This window comes from Tigriopus californicus, chromosome 9, assembly GCF_007210705.1.
Source record: "Tigriopus californicus strain San Diego chromosome 9, Tcal_SD_v2.1, whole genome shotgun sequence".
Taxonomy (NCBI): Eukaryota; Metazoa; Arthropoda; class Copepoda; order Harpacticoida; family Harpacticidae; genus Tigriopus; species Tigriopus californicus.
Genome location: NC_081448.1, coordinates 4,294,653 through 4,313,274, shown reverse-complemented (window position 1 = coordinate 4,313,274; position 18,622 = coordinate 4,294,653). Strand labels below are relative to the sequence as shown.

General features: G+C 42.3%; 2 protein-coding genes across 5 annotated transcripts; both read left to right on the top strand.

Moving 5' to 3' along the window:
* Positions 1–479: 479 nt before the first annotated feature.
* LOC131887266 (calcium-transporting ATPase sarcoplasmic/endoplasmic reticulum type-like) lies at positions 480–13,201 on the top strand. 4 transcript variants are annotated; one of them, XR_009374020.1, is made up of 9 exons: positions 480–625; positions 5,245–5,525; positions 5,604–5,704; positions 5,775–5,879; positions 6,282–6,420; positions 6,497–8,880; positions 8,962–9,079; positions 10,339–10,558; positions 12,223–13,201. XR_009374020.1 is itself a non-coding variant. In XM_059235822.1 (8 exons), the coding sequence occupies exons 2-8, from the start codon at positions 5,408–5,410 to the stop codon at positions 12,258–12,260; spliced, it is 3,003 nt and encodes a 1,000-aa protein (XP_059091805.1). In that variant the 5' UTR covers positions 480–625; positions 5,245–5,407; the 3' UTR covers positions 12,261–13,201. The 4 variants fall into 4 exon arrangements, 3 of the variants coding, with proteins under 3 accessions (XP_059091805.1, XP_059091803.1, XP_059091804.1); XM_059235822.1 differs by lacking the exon at positions 10,339–10,558; XM_059235820.1 differs by lacking the exons at positions 10,339–10,558; positions 12,223–13,201 and having other exon boundaries at positions 482–625; positions 8,962–9,934.
* A 958-nt stretch (positions 13,202–14,159) lies between these two features.
* Positions 14,160–18,390, top strand: LOC131886650 (glutamate receptor ionotropic, kainate glr-3-like). The gene is made up of 4 exons (XM_059235045.1): positions 14,160–14,906; positions 15,848–16,383; positions 16,456–16,768; positions 17,511–18,390. The coding sequence occupies exons 1-4, from the start codon at positions 14,160–14,162 to the stop codon at positions 17,838–17,840; spliced, it is 1,926 nt and encodes a 641-aa protein (XP_059091028.1). The 3' UTR covers positions 17,841–18,390.
* Positions 18,391–18,622: the final 232 nt, after the last annotated feature.

The window sequence follows — 18,622 nt, the reverse complement described above, 5'->3', positions numbered from 1 at the left end:
AAAGGTCTTTTTAATTATGTTAATTGTGAGTCATTTTGGGAACTCGAATCAGATGCCATTTACCTTCAGGAACCAACCTTAAACTTTGCATTTTCCATTGTATTCAAGTTGTCCCTAAATGCTTTGAAAGCAATGATTGCCCAAAAGGTTTTTTTTACAAAAGTAGATGCCTCATTTCTACATAACCAAGAATTATTACTGTTCACCTTCGGCCATGCTTGCTCGATATCATGTTTCGTTCTCCTGTTAGACATTCAAACTGAGGTTTCATAAGTGTCTTCTTATCAACAATTCGAGAGCGCAATTTGGTGTCCGGCATTGTTTCCCTGTTATGCGCTTTGAATAAAATCGCGCTCAAGTGTACCCGTCTCTTACTCTTTCCAACAGGCAGGAAAGAAGAACTGGACCTCATTGTCGGGAAATTAACCGGGGTCTCGTCGATCTTTCTGCGAGGGATGGACAGAGAGCTCACTCAGTGAGAGAAATGTATTCCTGTGTAGATCGGTGAGCGGTGCGAGAAGGAAGTGATTGTTTTTAAGACGTGGAATTGCTTAAATAATCGAGTGCTACTGGTTGAATTCGGACCGAGGGATCAGAGGATCAACTCCTCTAGTGGTAGAGAAGTGTAAGACTTGTTTTACTCAGTGACTATGCAGTCTATGATAGCTTCAATTTGTGAATTTGACGTGAACTTACTGTAAGGGAAACGGCAATTCTTATCATCACGTTCTCGTATCCAAAAATAAAAAGAATAATTTGATAGAGTACATCTGATCTGTTTCAACCACATGCCCTCGTGAATTATTGACAATGAACATGAGAAACAAGAACTAGTTTTGTCCTGAGCTGAGACTGGACACTCGAGATTATAAATTCGTTCATATCTGCGTACACACTCTACGTACAATATCTATCTTTCCATATCGATTAGTACGAAAAGAAAGCCTATTTGCACGTTCGTCAACAATAGAAGTGGTTAGTTGCTCTTGGTCATTGCTCGGAACTTTGTATTCGTCGCATTTGAATTATATAAACGTTGTAACGTCAGTAGTGACAAGGCAGTTAATACAAATGTATGGAACTAGCTTTAGCAGTGTTACATGATAACGAACTTGGATGAACTAGATTGACCCACTGGTCTACGTGGAAGAAATGAAAAGTAAATGGATAGACAATAAAACTGCGAATGAGCAAAGTACAAATACTAATACGATCATGGATTTGATACACGAAGTGAAAACATGCATTTTTTATATTTCATTTGTGGTAAGGATGCACGTTTTAAACGCATGGGTTTGGGGTGCTTTCTGCTTATTGCAAGGGGTATACCTTCAAAAACTAGTAATCGAGGGCTCTACACCAAGAGCCACGGGTCTTTGCTAATTTATAAAGGCTCCCCCCCATATCTGACATAAACATTATGAAAAACTAGGCTCAATTAAATGAGTTCAAAATCAATTTGGCCCAATTCTTAAATTGCAAAAATCTATTTTTTTATTATTTACAAAAGTAATTTCATCTGAATTGAATGCGGATAAATTGTTCCATCTGGGCTATTAGGGGCTTGAAATGTTGAAGTGATCATTCCAATATTTTGTTCTTTTTGGCCATTTGCAATGAGTAAATACGTAGAGTGAAATCAAGTTTTGCTTTTATGGGGACAAATATTTAGATAGTTGCGCTAAAAATAAATGCAAATTGTGATATTTTGCAATTGTTTGGAGCGTTTTCAAGAATAAAACTGCAACTAAGGTTACAAAACAGACAAAAATGCTCTTTCAGCTACGTTTTCTTGGGAACCTTGCATAATTCTCGAACACATCTTTTAAAGGCTTTGTAATAATTGTTTGGTGAGAAGATAAAAAAAAAAAAATGAAGGAAATAAATTTAGTGCTTTCACGATTAATTGCAAGTGCAGTTATCAGTGGCAAAAATGTGAAGGGTTTAAGAGCACGCCAAATTGCTTTTTCTCTAAATGGCTCACAATATAGTGTGCGGAATATTTCTAATCACATTTACGTACAAAGCTTTTTTTTGTCAAACACTAAAAGACAATATTGTGTGAATTAAACGTCATTGGTTTTTTTAATTCTTTTTAAAACTTCCCTCCTCTTTTAAAATATCTTTTAAGTGCATGCAATTGGTATTCTGCTTTGGTCAAAAATTGAACGGAAAACAAATATTCGGGTTTCTTTCGAAATATCGTTTGAGCTTACATTTGGCAAAATTTCTTCATTTACACACAACTGGCACTATTTGTTGTTTCAAATGCTGGACGAAATCTGAGGAAACAAATCTCAGCATTTTTAGCAAATTTGAAGTTAAGATGATTTTAACTTCATTTACATTTATGGGCTGTAATCTTTAACTGGAGTAGCTTTCCGGTGAACCAATAATCTGCACTCTTTCGTCCTAGATGTAAAAGCTGTATATATTGGATGCATGTCAGCAAAAATATAGCTTTATGAACCAAAATCATGGTCGAAAAGAAAACAGCACTGTTTTTAAAAAATGAAATGACGATGATACCGTGTAAAAATACTCATCACTGTATTTAGAAAAACATCCGTTGACCGATGTTTTCATGATTATTAAATAGTACTAATAATAATAATATCTTTATTGCGACTCGTAGTCATGTGATGGCGTAAAAATATTAAGGAAAGATGCTGTATAAACTTTATATAGACTGTAAGATGCATAAAAGAAGCATGTCAATAGTGTTAAAAGCAATAAAATAGTTGACTAGAGAGTGAGTTCACGGTGAATTTGACTGGAATTGTTTCAGTGCACATGAAAAAAATGAAGAGGATGAGAGCAGGCAGTACAGACACAATATTTTTATTTTTTTTTGAAAATAGATACAAACTTGGGGAAGCCTTTGTAAAAACGATACAAAGAATAGAAGCATTTTTGTTTAAATATTCACAAAAAGTTCAAATTTTCCATTTTCTAGGAAGGACTATGTTCGTGATTTGGGTTCTTTGTTGGCTCGTACCTTCTTGAACGGTTTCATAGCATGAATGTTCTGTAAGAGAAAAAGCTGACGCAACCAACTAACAGTCAAACATGAACGTGTCCTGAATTTGTTGGTGGTTCAGTTCAAATGCACAGAAAAAAATTGAAATAATGGAGTTCAAACATATTATTGGCATAGAACAATGCTTGCCATTCGAAGCATTACAAAACAATCGTCCGTAACAAAAAGAAAACAATTGATTATTGTCTGCTCAGTATTTGACCATAATAGTCTACTTTATGATTCGTTTGCATCAAATGAACGATATTTTGGTGCGAATTTTTTGTCAGCCATTGCCAATGGTTCGACCAACGTGAATCGGTCTCCTCTAATCCTTAAACTGCATTATCTGTGACAAACCAGTTGTGGTATCCTGCCAATCGTTTATTATTTATTTATCATAAAAAGTACTTCTTATTTGAAGTTACACGACAATCCCACACATGACATTAACTGTTTCATCACACGGGCCTAACCGTGAACCACTGGAACATGGACGGGGATGCTAAGGTCTTGAAGTCACATTTCGGGATCAGCTCAACGAATTGCATTTTTTTTATGAGACTGTATGAATGTAATGTATGAGTATGCATTTTTGAAACGTACTAGCAAACACAACCCATCCACTTTTCATCAATGCCTGATGATTGTTTGTCCAATGGGTGGATTAAAATACTATTACTAAGTGTCCTTCCCTGCATTCTGATTTGATGTTTATGCATATACTTTCACTGGCTATTTCATGCAAAATCTGGAAGTCTGCTTTTCTTACTACTGTCTTAGTTCAAAACAATGTCCAAACCTAGAGTCGAAGGAAAGCCGTGGCATAAATGCTCTTAAATGTCCATGGTAGCACTACAAAAAATTAACTAACTAAGTCAGTAATGAAGTACAAGCAGAGCTCTAGGCCAGTTCATGCTGTGCCCTGCATTGGGAGGTAGCATAACTTTTGATTCAGTGGTTAGTGACTTTGGCAGGAAAACGTAAACCATTCGCTCGCTTGCCAAAAGTCAATTCCAGACCCTACATAGCATTCCCGTCCATACTTTAGTGGTTCGCAGTCCGGCCCAGCCCATCACGAGAACGCCATCGATCCTCGGAGCCATGATGCATGCTTGTCTAGTGTTTATGCTGATGAAATCCCTCTCGGTTTGATTGTTCCCGGTTCTTGAAATTTCGCTACGGTCTGGCTTATGATTGGTTCATCCCGTACTTTGGACACCAATCAGCGTTCTCCACATTTGTCAGCTCAGTGCCTCAATTCCCCCTTCTGCCCGTCTTCTCGTCTTCCCTTATGCCTCGGGCACGCTCGGGCAGCCGACCCGCACCCTACTGCCGCTCATTTGAGGGCAAGCCGGCCAGTTCCGAACGTCATCTCACCGGTTTTTAAAGCCAGAGATTTTCCATCGACCGGACCCCGTCTCAGGCCAGAACGAGAAGTGACGTCGACGGGCCGGCTCGCCGGCTGTTCCAGCTGTTTCCATTCGTGTTGTCCATTAGGGTGACGAAAAACGAGGGTAGCAGGCCACTGACGCAGTCACATTTTCCCCTTTAACGAGCAGTATACTCATAAAATAGCTCAAACCAATTGACCACTAGCTTTTCTAATACATGCCATATCACAATCCCAAGACTTATAGTCGTCCAATAGCTTCTCAATTTGATGACACGCTGGCTGAACATGCCTAAAGCCTAAAAGGGAGAATCAACATCAGGCCATTTTGGGGCTGGCGTGGAAGTGGAAGTGGATACGCGACCCCCGTCCTAAGAATAGCAGTGTCCTACTCGATGAGCTCTGGCCTGGTCGGGCCGGCGTTCGGCCTAGAGAGTGAACGTGTGCGTGCTGGGCCTCTGCTAGGAAAAGTCAAGTAGGTGAGCCTGAGTCGCCGTTGTCGTAGTTGTGGTAGCAGTGGACTTAGTGGAAGTTGTGCGTGTTCAAGTGCGTGTTTCCTCTACCCCCTGGTGCCTCCACCCCCCCTACCGCCCCATTGATCCACACCCATCGGGTCGCATCCCGCCCCTTTTATTCCCCTGGGCCCAGGTAATGTATGGAAATTTGTGATGAAAGTCTGTGATGGCTACTACTCAACGTCGAGCTGGGCTAGAACCAACTTTTGGGCCCGAGCTGGGCTGAGTTGATTAGGACACGAGGTCCCATGGGCGCCTCACAATGATCAGTCATGATGATTGGAACTGAACTAAGATGGCATTTTGTTTGTTTTCAGAGTGATTGATTGATTCCCGCAGGCAGGTGGTTGGTTGAACCTGATCGGGTTTTGGTCTTGAGGGGCCCTTGTGGTGCATCCTTTTCCTCGTCGTTGTCGTCGTTGTGGTCGTTGGTTGTGCTGTGCGTGCTGAAGGTGGACTTGATCCCTGCCTTGATCGATCATGGAGGACGCGTTTATGTGCTCCTGGGAGGAGTGCTGTGAGCGATTTCAAGTCAAAGTCGATCGAGGTTTGTCCAAGGAACAAGTGGACCAAAATCTCGAGAAATACGGACACAATGGTAAGAGTCACCAGCCAGCATTCGGGATTCTTTGGATTGGAACCAGGGTTTGAAGGTGGGATCTGATTTCCATTGTAGAATTGCCGGCCGAAGAAGGCAAATCCATTTGGCGGTTAATCCTGGAACAGTTCGATGATCTTCTAGTCAAAATCTTGCTTCTCGCCGCCATTATTTCATTCGTAAGTGGGATAGACACCTTGGTTCGTTTGATCTTTCAATTCACGGGGATTGAACGCGTTCTTTTTTTAGGTGTTAGCCTTCTTTGAAGATGACGAGGACAGTATCACGGCCTTTGTGGAGCCTTTCGTGATTTTGCTCATCTTGATCGCCAATGCGATTGTGGGGGTGTGGCAGGTGAGTCGATTGTGCCGTTATTGGCTGGATAGGGTCAGTTTGATGGGGTGGGTCGATTCGAGGATTCTTGAATGCTTGAACTTTTTTGGCACCCGGCCAAATGTGGGACAAAATGACCAGGGATTTTCGCTTGATCCCAGTGGCCTGCTCTCTCTTATTTCCATTTCGTTTACCTTTCTCCGCCTTGTCAAAATTGAGGAGCCAACAGATTTGTAGAAAGGATAAACGCAGAGCTCGTCGAAATTATATATTTTGACAAGCCCGATCATTTTTCTTTGCCTCCACTCATCTTGGGGGGCTCGAAGAGTGTCTGCGAATGAAGCGGAGCCCGTTGCCATTGCCAATCGATGAGGCCTAACACCTTAGTCGACCATGATGATTGAAATCGATCTTGATTTGTAGGAACGAAATGCCGAATCGGCCATTGAAGCGCTCAAAGAATATGAACCCGAAATGGGCAAGGTCATCCGCTCCGACAAAGATGGCGTCCAGAAGATCCGTGCCCGTGACATCGTGCCCGGAGACATTGTCGAGATCTCGGGTAACATCCATAATTATGGCCCAGTCGTCGACTTGCATGATGTTTCACATCTTTTTTTTTTAATATTCATTTTTAGTGGGCGACAAGGCTCCCGCTGATCTTCGCCTCATCAATATCCTCTCGACCACCTTAAGAATTGATCAGTCCATCCTCACTGGAGAATCCGTGTCCGTCATCAAACACAACGAGCCCGTCCCCGACCCTAAGTCCGTCAACCAGGACAAGAAGAACCTTGTGTTTTCGGGAACCAACGTGGCTGCCGGAAAAGCTGTTGGCATCGTGATTGGCACCGGCTTAAACACCGCCATTGGTCGTATCCGCACTGAAATGACTCAGACGGAAGAGATCAGAACTCCTCTGCAACAAAAGTTGGACGAATTCGGCGAGCAATTGTCGAAGGTGATCACTCTGATCTGCATTGCCGTGTGGGCCATCAACATTGGACATTTCAACGACCCTGCTCATGGTGGATCCTGGATGAAGGGAGCCATCTACTACTTCAAGATCGCCGTGGCTTTGGCTGTGGCCGCCATCCCCGAAGGTTTGCCCGCTGTCATCACCACATGTTTGGCTTTGGGAACTCGACGAATGGCCAAGAAGAACGCTATTGTCCGATCTTTGCCCTCGGTGGAGACTCTGGGTTGTACTTCAGTCATCTGCTCTGACAAGACTGGAACATTGACCACCAACATGATGTCCGTGTGCAAGATGTTCGCCTTCAAGAGTGAGAGCAACTTTGAGGAGTTCGAGATTTCTGGCTCCACATATGAACCCATCGGCGAGATCTTCCAAAGCGGCCGCAAGGTGAAGGGTCAAGACTTTGTGTCCCTCGAGGAACTGAGCACGATTTCCATCATGTGTAACGACTCGGCCATTGACTTCAACGACTACAAGAACGCCTTTGAAAAGGTGGGAGAAGCCACTGAAACTGCTCTGATCGTTTTGGCCGAGAAGATCAACCCCTATGGCGTGTCCAAATCCGGAGGTCGTCTCGATTCGGCCAAGGCTGTTCGAAAGGACATGGAAAGCAAATGGAACAAGGAATTCACCCTGGAGTTCTCCCGAGATCGCAAGTCCATGTCCTCATATTGCACCCCCAAGAAGCCTACCCGAATTGGATCTGGATCCAAGCTCTTCGTCAAAGGAGCTCCCGAGGGTGTTTTGGACCGTTGCTCACATTACCGTGTGGGCACTGAGAAGCGAGAAATGACACGTGAGATCCGACACAAGATCATGGAGCGGGCTGTGGCTTATGGAACTGGTCGCGACACTCTTCGGTGCTTGGCCCTCGCCACCGGTGATAACCCGGTTAATCCCAAGGACATGGATATGGCCGATGCCACCAAGTTTGTGCGCTATGAAGTCAACCTCACTTTCGTGGGTGTGGTCGGCATGTTGGACCCTCCAAGAATGGAAGTGACTCCGTCTATTCAACTTTGTCGCGAAGCCGGAATCCGTGTCATCATGATCACTGGCGATAACAAGAACACCGCTGAGGCCATTTGCCGAAGAATTGGAATCTTTGGCGAAGACGAGAACACCGAAGGCCTGGCTTTCTCTGGCCGGGAATTTGATGCCCTCTCTATTCCCGAACAACGCAAAGCCGTCTCCAAAGCCAAGATGTTTGCCCGTGTCGAACCTTTCCACAAGTCCAAGATTATCGAGTATCTCCAATCCATGAAAGAGGTGTCCGCCATGACTGGAGATGGTGTGAACGACGCTCCCGCTTTGAAGAAGGCCGAAATCGGCATCGCCATGGGATCTGGAACGGCTGTGGCCAAATCCGCATCCGAGATGGTCTTGGCTGACGACAACTTTGCCTCCATCGTGGCTGCTGTTGAGGAAGGCCGTGCTATTTATAACAACATGAAACAATTCATCCGCTACTTGATCTCTTCCAACATCGGTGAGGTCGTCTCCATTTTCTTGACTGCCGCTCTCGGTCTGCCCGAAGCTCTCATCCCCGTACAACTTCTCTGGGTCAACCTGGTGACTGATGGTCTGCCCGCCACGGCTCTGGGTTTCAATCCCCCGGATTTGGATATCATGACCAAGCCTCCTCGATCCTCCGAAGAAACGCTCATCACTCCCTGGTTGTTCTTCCGTTACATGGCCATTGGTCTGTACGTTGGTATCGCCACCGTGGGTGGAGCTGCGTATTGGTTCTTGATGGATCCCACCGGCCCTCAAATGTCCTACTATCAACTTTCACATTTCATGCAATGCACGGTTGAGCCCGAAAAGTTCAAGGGCATCTCTTGCGACATTTTCCAAGCCCCCGAGCCCATGACCATGGCCCTGTCCATTCTGGTCACCATTGAGATGGCTAACGCAATCAACTCGTTGTCAGAAAATCAATCTCTCATGGTGATGCCTCCGTGGATCAACCCCATCTTGTTGGCCGCCATGGCCCTGTCGTTCTCTCTTCACTTCATGATCCTCTACGTCGACGTTTTAGCCGTAAGTTCGCCACTCATCGCTCTTTCTCGTTCTGCGGGTTGACCTTAATCATATACGATCCTCTTTTCTGTTCTTTTTCAGACCGTGTTCCAAATCACCCCGCTGTCCTTCGAACAATGGATCACTGTGATGAAGTTCTCTCTTCCCGTCATACTTCTGGATGAGTTGTTAAAGTTCGTTGCTCGAAACTACACGGACGGTAAGCGCGGATTGAAAATCAAATGGGGAGAGTTATTTGCCATTCTTGCCGTGTTTGTGGCGTATGGGTACGGATGGTATCTTCACGAATTGAGCATTTTGGCACGGTAAAAGTTAGCGAACAAACCTCTCCTCGACCTCAAAGAACGAACAAAAACAGAAAGAAAGGAAGGAACTGTTATTAGCCATTATTACAACAATCGAACTCTTCGCGCATTTAGGATTTTTACACGATTCTCCTCACATTCATATGATAAATACAATACCGTACTACTTTCCTCTACTCTACGCACTAAATGAAGACACTTCCGATGAGAAGTGCAAAACCAATCGTTTGGAGGATTCTTCCTTAGATCCAATAATGTTTTTTTTAGAACACAAGCAATGCCCCCTCCGCAGAAATTGAATCACCAGTGGCCTTGATTTATAAAGGCCACCCCAAGTTGTTTTGAACCCAACTTGAAAAATAAGAAACAAATGAATTCAATTCCCCTTTGCCCCCCAATTTTCCGTGGTCACAGTTCTGAAGTCATCCTATGATTCGCTTATTGTTTCCTTTTCGAGCGAGATCTTTTTTCGTTTGTTCAATATGTGCCAAGCGGTATTCAAAGCTGATGATTCTTGACAAAATCTGCCGTTTTGAACTGATTTTTGTCTGTTGTTTCTCCTTATCATCTCCTTCATTATCCTTAATATCACATCTCCCAATATTACTATCCTTGTACCACCACAACGATGAGAAATGGATACAATTCATTGTTTCTGCTACTATTGCTATTGCTATTCCTACTACTACTACAACAACAACAAGAAGAAAATGCTAATGTAACAACCAATAAAGTTTTGTGGTTTTCAACCGTTTGTCGTGTTTTAATATCTGGATTTCGTCATCCATCCTTGTTCCAAAATTGATTTGGTGTCTGGCTAACATGTCAAGTTTGTATTAATCCTCCTCCAAATCCTTGATACATGGCGTCCGTCCGTCGAGGAAAGAAACGTCGGTCTTAATTTCAAATTACTCAAGGACTCGCCCACATTGTTCCCAATGTACTCCCCCTTGAGATACCTACTTACTCTGTGTTAATCGGTTGCTAGTGATGCCCAATCTCAACCCCATAACTTCTAGTGTGCAGGTGAGTTGCGAATAAGTTTGATAAAACACACCGGGTTTTTGTAAATTACATTTATGGTCATTCATTTTTACTCTGAGCGTTGATCAGTCTTCAATTGGACCCCAGACTGATTTGATTTTTGTTTCAGTCGAACTTTGGGGGTTGCCTGAGAAACAGAAACAGAAATTCAGAAATCACCACTCGGACTAGACTCGGGAGACGATGCATTACTGCTACTACTACTACTATTATCACTACTTCTACTACCGTGTACTTCTGACACAGCACTGTTTGTGGAATTGGATTTGGGCGAGCATCTCTTTTGACTATTTGCACTCTGTTTAGACTGATAACTGCCATTATGCCGAGTGAGTACGCCTATTTTTTCAAGTACCCCCATTTCATTGTATGCCAATGATGGATGTTTGTCAAGTTCTTTAATCACCATACCATGGCTGTATATATTGTATTGTATTTGGCTTCTTGTCTTGCATGTTCCCTACTTTGGTTTGATCATTTCAATATTTGTATGCATGCAGCCAGATCTCTGATTCAAATTGTATCGCATTAAATGAAGGTCAGCGTAGTTCTAAGTCTTCATAAGGGATCAACTCATCATTTGTACCGGGGCTGATGTATCGCAATATGCCTGATACTTTAAATGAACTAGAGTGATTGTTTGATCTCCCATCATTGTGATAAAACGTTAGATCGTAACGTAGCATGAATAGAGTTTCATCATATCACGCGGATGGCCATGACAACTTGGTGGGGAGAGTATGAATAATAAATAAAAAGATTAAAGATAGGGATTAGATCCAGGTAATGAGTCCCATTGTCCCAATTGCTTACGCTATCTCATTCAAAAGATACTTTGAACTACGGATTATTGGCTTAACTTCGTAATTGAAAATCGACCAAAAAGATGACAGATGGATGCACGAGCTTCTTCTGCATTCCATGCCGTTCCTCCTCCCACGAGCTTAGACTAGTCACTTACTGTTTTGTTAGATTATCCTAGGGGCTTTTTCCCGAATAATGAGTATGATTAAGAAGAAACACGCGTTGTGTCATTAAGTGATTAAATGACTGAAATTTCAAAAAATGTGATTGAGACACCCACCAACAGAGGGCAGTTCGAGAAAGAGAGCTGCCTTCAGAAAAGTAAAAAAAAAACAATAAATGATAAGATTAGCTTGACTAGTTGACTAAGCTAATCGACAAACAGAAAAATATTGAAAATGTGAATAATTCATGAATACTGAAAGGTGAATTCATTGAGGGGCAATTAATATCTCATAGTTAAAAGCACGTAGGTCTTGAAAAATTTATTCAATTCCTTCCAATCATGACATAGTATTTTCAAAACCGATCAAGAAATAGTCGAGTGAAGTGACGTAGATGTGATATTGGGAAGTTTTCACAAGGACATCGCAATCCAAAATCCAACGTATATTGTTCAACTTGAGTCTCTTGCAGACAAATCAATCACTCCAAGGTGTTTGAAACTCCACATTTCGAGAACTTTTAAGTTCCGACAGTGATACGAAGTAGTCGGGGCTTAAGGCATTCCATATTAAAAACAAACTAATAAATTTTGACGTTAATTTGATTAAATTGAGGAATTGGTTTCTTTGAAATACTAGTAAAACAAGGAACGGTATCACATAAAACAGTTAGAAAGGCTCCATTAAAAGGGAACGTATTATGTTTTTTTAATTGCTTGCAATTTCTCTGTAACTATTGATAGATGGGACGATCCTGTCACAACGGAACAGCCGTTTTTGACGACTTGGAGTTTTATAATAGGGGAAACTGCAAGACTTTGATATACGGGAGAGTGCTATTTGATGTATAATTTGCCAATAACAGGCATTTTTTAATGTATTGTGAACAAAGCACCCCGTCGTCTTGATAAAGCACTTGTTATTGGTCATCCTTAACGCTTACTATGTTCATTGTTCATGTGGGCGTCCCATTCCTTCACCTCCCAACTGAAAAATAGACATTCACAATACAATTTACGTTCCAGCTCCTGGCATTCCTGACTCGATCAAGAAGAAGCTTTAAGCGAACGGAATCCTTCTGTAACGAGCTGAACATTTGGAGTCTGACTCAGAATCAAGGTTCAAGACCATCTTCCTCTTACGCTCCTGAGATTTGGATTCCTGTCCAGGAACGATCAATTCTTCCGAAGATACATTCAGATATCCGCCTTACGATCCTACCACCATCCAATCACTGTTCTTCAGGGTGTTGACACCCAACACACAACCAGTAATCCCCCTCCCCCTCCNCCCTCAAGTCTCCCAAGCTTGAATTTCCCGGCGCCGGCGCCAGTTCGGATATTTTCTCTCTCTCCGGACGCCATCTTGCCTCGACAGCTGACAACATCCCTCGATCTTAAATCAAGTTCAAAGCTAACTCCTTACATTTTTTCGCTTCGTTGTTTCCCTCTGATTTTTTGCTCTAGATTTAAGTTTTCAGTCGATTTAAGTTCAACATCCACAGTGAATCAATGGAACTGATATTGTACAGAAACAAAGAAAAGATATTCCGTGCCCCCTCTCAACCAAATCGTGGTGTTCAAAAAATCATCGAATGCAATAAACCCCCACGTTGTTTTAACTTGTCCCCGGCTTTCAACCAACCCTTTCCCTATGGCCTTTGCTCCTTGAAGCTCCATTTGTCGATGTATTAAATCTGAAATTACTCGTTTCGCCACCCCATCCTCGCCCAAGTATTGCCCATCTTCAAAAGCTTCCTACCCATCTTCTTGGCTTGTTAATCCATATCCTCCTGCCCATCCGGCCTAATCACCTTTTTCGCCCAAGTCCATTCACCGCTCTACGATATTAGATGTTCATTGTTTGTTTTGAATGTTATTTCTCTGCATGGGATTTCAGCTCAAATGCGAGATTGAAAGACGATCGAGAAACTGATTTGTACTGTGTTACAAAGCGCGATAGTCTGCTTTCTTAATGAAATAAGAACAGTTTTCGAAGTGAAAATATGGCCTCAGGTTTGTTGTTATTCAATAGTTATTAAAAGCTGGAATTAAAGCTGAGAGGAGAAAGCTCGACGAAATGCCGACTTTTCTACTAGCAAGTTCCCGACTCTAAGTGCACAAGGGCCCAGTCTTAGACATGGAATCCATGTCTTAGACACATGGGCCCTTACAACGTCAGACAGCTGAAAAAAACGAGAAGAGGCAAGGTAGATTGCATAAATAAACTACTAGTGTCCTGCATTGAACGCAATTTCTTTTCTGGACATTATGTGACCCGGGTCACTAGTTATACATAAAATTTTCATATAATTAGCCAAAAACAACACAAACAAATTGCAATTCAATGTAAAGGAATCGGCCCAATCGGCCCTTTCCTTGTTAGAGGTTGAGTAGCAAAGCGCCCTCTGAAGTGCAAAACGCAAAACATTTGGTGCAGCGTAAGAGGGCTGCTAGAACGAATTGAACTGATTAATATTAGGCTTGATAGGATACGTACAGCATGCGAGATATCGGTATGTCATTGAAGTGTAAAGCTAATAAGGAAGCCGCCTTTAGAGGCCAATATTATTGTCCAATTACAGGCTACGTACTATTTGGGAACGTAGCGTAATGATTGATTGTCCTGACAGCTTTAATGAAAGCTGGCAACCCTCACAATCATTCCAAAAATGCTAAATTAACTACAATTGGCATGCTTAGGTAATTTGTTTCCAAGATATTTTGGTCTTTTTTTCATTTACGCTTCGTGGTTGTATGTTAGTTTTCAGTTTTTTCATAAGCAAAGGTCCATCTTGTAGGGCCATGGCGAATGAATTGGAAAAGCTTAACATTTTATTCCGTGCCCTACTAATTATGAGGCAAGCTTGACGCATTTATTCTGACAACTTGTGTTCTGTCGTGGTAAAGCTCTCGCAAATTAAGTATACTTTTGGTGCAGTCAGTTTCTTCAGTCCGACGGTATGGACGTCCTCAAGAGCTCTTACTTGTTGGTTTTATTATTATTTCGGTTGAGTATCTCTTCGGGACAATCGGATTTGGCAAAGTTCATTTATGATTTTTGCCGTCGCCATTCCATCAACTATTTCTCGTTTGTGGGCGACCTCGACGGTCCAACCTCGTTGATCCAGCACTTATTGAAGGACTCCAATTTGAAGTCACTCTATCAGTCGCGGTTTTATCCTAACCTTCATGAGAGATCCGTAGCCAAGACTTTGAATATAGCTTTGAGCAACTTGACCACCAAAGCCAACTTATTGGATCGGATGGAATTGAAGCTGAAGAGAGATTTCTGGTTGGTCCAAATTCCACATGAAGAAACTGTGGAAAGTTATCTGAAGGACCTCCCATTGGATCTCGACGACGATTTCTTTTCTTTCTACATTGAGACTGACTCGACGATCCGGATTCAAGAAGCATATAAACTAACAAACGATATGGAACCCATCACACTATACTTTGGGTCTTGGACCCTTGAAGGTCTCAACGCATCGCCAATGGAGAAATGGGATCGTCGGGGAGACCTTGGGGGAATGGAGTTCAAGATCTCGGGAGCTTCATCCTCACCGTATGTCAAGGTCTTGGAAAAACCTAACGGAGAGGTAGAGATGTCAGGGATGTATTTGGAGATATTTTACAGCCTGGAGGAAGTCATGAACTTCACTCACATCTTAAATCTTCCCACTCCAAGAGAAGAATGGGGGATCAAGGCAAGTTTGTTAAGGTCGGTAAAGCATGCTCGTGTCCTACCCAACCTCGAATAGACTTTTACTAGGATAACAAGGTGAATACCTAAAACCTAAGTTCCCACACCTTTTGGCCAAACTTTGGATTAATTGCCTAAAACGCAATTTGGTGCGGGGAAAATCCCTTATTTTGGCGTTTTCTCTGCTTAGTAGATTAACATGGGAGCACAAAATGACCTTTCATAAAGTAACAATACATTTTGAGTCAGTAAATACATCATTTATTGATGAGTGATTATAAGGCTCTTCTTTCCTAGCTCACTTTTATTGATCGCTTCCATAAAACAGCGCTTTATCATTTTCAATTAGTTCTCGGGAATTGGAAAGACCATTTCTAAGAGCAAGATGGGAATAAGAATCAAGAGGCAAAGATTGCTTACCATGCAAGGTGAATTTGAAGGACTTGAATAACATCTAATGTGCATTTTTCTAGTGGTATTAATCGTAGGGATTAGGGCATCCTATTTCAGAATTTGACTAATACCGACTAATTTGTTGTGACGTTGGATCATTTTTAATTATTTAAGTTTCTTTCGGATTGAAATCTTTAGACTGATTTGATTTAACATTCAAGAGACGAAATGTTTTTAGCAATTAGGGCAAGAACCCTAACCTATCAAAGGTGTGATAAAAAAATCAGCATCCAAATGCGGTGGATTGCTTCCATTTGTATCCTGTAATTTACCCACAATTGTATTAAAAAATGAATTATTTTGACCAAAATGAGAGCTTGCTTGTATGTTTTTTAATGTCTTTTTTTGGTTAAAACTTTTTGCCATCAATTGGTCTATCTTTTAGTTACCTCTTGATCGATTGCTTTTTCTCCCATTTATCCGAGTTCAAATCATAACTCACCAGATTCAATAGTATGTTTGGCACTAGCCTGAGCTATTTATTCACCTTAGAATTCAGATGGATCTTGGACCGGGATAATAGGTCAAATACAAAGAGGAGACATTGATTTTGCTCCCATTTCCTTCACTCGTACCAAACTCAGGAGTGAAGTGGTGGATTTTGCTCTGCCGATTGCCCAATTCCATCATCGTTATTTCGTGCAAAACCCCCGGGATTCGTTCAACTGGTTCGCTTATGTGGAACCTCTGACATCAAAAGTTTGGCTCACCATTGGCCTTCTCTCCTTGATCTTTCCCCCTTTCCTGACCTTTTTGGCATTCATGCCTTACATTTCCACAGAAGAAGAGCGCCAAGAGTTCACCCTTTGGAAATCATTCGTCTTCGTCTTGAGCACTCTCACCTTTGTCAGAGGGTTGAGTGTCACCCCCAATCAAGCTAGGAATCGACTTGTGTTTCTGGGCATCTTATTTGGTGGGACCGTCATCTTTTGGCATTGGGAGGCCATGATCATATCCTATTTGGCAGTTCGGATCCCTGCTCTCCCATTCAACAACTTGGAAGAGCTCCTCTCCCAGACGAATAAGAAGTAGGACAGGCATGCATAAACTTGATTGTCCAGTAAGATCATCGTAAGGCCACTAATGGAGATTTCTGTTAGGATTTTGATCAAGCCAGGGTCAGCGTATGTTGACGATTTTCGATACAGTCTGGATCCACTTATCCAAGAGGCGTGGAACACGAGGATCAGAGAATACTTGCACTCCTACCCCAATAATCGAGACGAGCTCACCGATTTGGTCGCCAATGATCCAGACTACGTGTTGTATGACAACTTCTATTCCAGCCGCACGTATGGCGCTTATCGGCGATGTCAGATCATTGATGTTCCACAAATTTACGACCAAAAAGTGTTTGCGTATGGCTTTCAAAAGAATTCGCCTTTTCTGCCAATTTTCAATTTTCACCTCAAGGTAAGACCTATTTTTTGTCAGTTTGTATGGTATTAGTTTTCATTTGGAAAGAACATTTTGATTTCTTTCAAACATCGCTTTTGTTCCTTGATAATATTTAGAACTGATGTTTGCTCAACTATTAGACTCCTTGGAGTCTCAGAGTCTGATTTGTGGCAAAGTTTATTGGTACGATGCATTTTGATAATTGGTCCGATAACTTGTTTGTATCCTGAATTTACAGTACTTTATGAGTGTGGATTTCTGTTTTTGACTGCACATATGTGAGGTCGTTCATCACTCCATTTTTGCCCATGTCCAAGATATATGCCCTATTGTCGGGAATCTCTTTGAGTCTGTCTATTCATGTTAAATGCAACGCACTGAAAAGCATAGATGTTATATACTTGGTTGAGCCTGCAAGACCTTCTTACTAAATGGGTGAAAATACTATTTGAGCTTTTTTTATTAAATCTTCATCGTAGTTTAATGAAATGTTGTTGTCAGAGCTTCAATCTATTCATTTAACACCTAATTTGGCAAGTGAAGAGTAGAGATGATTGATAATGAATGACAATTTGTGGACAGACACAAGTTCTTTATAATAAGTGAAACAAATGAGCAAATTATCTTAAATAATTCCTTGTAAATATTTCAATATTGTACAACCACTCTAGAGTTCGTACATATGTCTGTGTTCGTTGACACGCAATTGCATTTAGACTCTCAATGGAGTAAGATTGATTTCCATTCTGCACTGCAGCGTATGTTGGAACGTGGAAGTATGAATCAGGTGGTGGAGAAGTATCTGAGCGTAGCCGGCCAACAATGTCAGGACCTAAGTGGAGCACCCTTGGGGTTCGAGAATTGTTTCACGGCTTTCCTACTTTTCCTCATTGGGTGTCTCGTAAGCGTGGTCATCATATTTGGAGAGTATTTCGCTCGGTTTTTGGAGCCCACGAGCGATGCTGCTGCCATGGACGAATCCGATTTCTATGAGAGCTTGAATCGAATCGAATTGGTGAATGTTTTGAGACATCGCGACCGTTTCATCGCCAAACTGAAGAGACTTGTCCATGACTCTGATTCTTGAGAAAGTCAATAATGACCGTTCTTATCGATTCAAAATTGAAATTATGATCGAATTGTTCAAATACGAAGCTCCATAGCAAAGCTAAAGTCAACATCATTTTTCTGTCACTGCTGACGCTTTTATGCGGGTGTGTACGTACGTATATGCCATTAGTGTTGACTTTCAAATTGTGTGCATTGAACATACATGCAAGCACGCAGATCGACCATCAACGTCATCGTCTACAAATTCAAATGCAGGAGATCTCATCACATTCGAGGATGAATGGATGGATGCTCTTCCTCTCGTCGCCATGAATGAAGTCAAGGGTGACCCTGATTGTTCATTCAATAATTCATCTCTGCTAGAAGTGAGGCGTACATCAAAATGCGGGTTAGACAAGGGTTGCAGCTCGTTCATCTACGTTCATCATCCCTTACTAGCTAGACGCAAAAGTGTCAGAACTGCCAACAAAAATAGCCCTGATCCGCGAGGATTAGGGCGGAAATCGTGTCAGTTCCCCATCGCCGGATTTACGGTAGTCCCAAGTCTGGTCGGTGCCTTAAGCATTCCATAATTTCTAAGCTGAAGAGAAAGGAACGAAACATTCCCTCTCCAACCCCCCCGGCTAGTGATGACTTCACAATCGTCAAGCACTGTAATATTCAAATAAACCTTCCCCGACATGCCACTAATCCGATTGCCTCTCTCTACGTACAACAGGGGCACCCAGGTCTCAGGGTGCTATGGAAACGTCAACGGGTCTACGGAATCCTCCTCTCCTGAAGAGTGAGGAGCTGAGG

What these genes read in the sequence shown, in the direction of transcription:
- LOC131887266 (XM_059235820.1), top strand. Translation starts at nt 5,408, where the DNA reads ATGGAGGACGCGTTTATGTGCTCCTGGGAGGAGTGCTGTGAGCGATTT. An exon ending in TCGCCGCCATTATTTCATTC is followed by an intron (nt 5,705 to 5,774) that starts GTAAGTGGGATA and finishes TTCTTTTTTTAG; the next exon opens with GTGTTAGCCTTCTTTGAAGA. An exon ending in CGATTGTGGGGGTGTGGCAG is followed by an intron (nt 5,880 to 6,281) that starts GTGAGTCGATTG and finishes CTTGATTTGTAG; the next exon opens with GAACGAAATGCCGAATCGGC.
- LOC131886650 (XM_059235045.1), top strand. Translation starts at nt 14,160, where the DNA reads ATGGACGTCCTCAAGAGCTCTTACTTGTTGGTTTTATTATTATTTCGG. An exon ending in GAGAAGAATGGGGGATCAAG is followed by an intron (nt 14,907 to 15,847) that starts GCAAGTTTGTTA and finishes TATTCACCTTAG; the next exon opens with AATTCAGATGGATCTTGGAC. An exon ending in CTCTCCCAGACGAATAAGAA is followed by an intron (nt 16,384 to 16,455) that starts GTAGGACAGGCA and finishes GATTTCTGTTAG; the next exon opens with GATTTTGATCAAGCCAGGGT.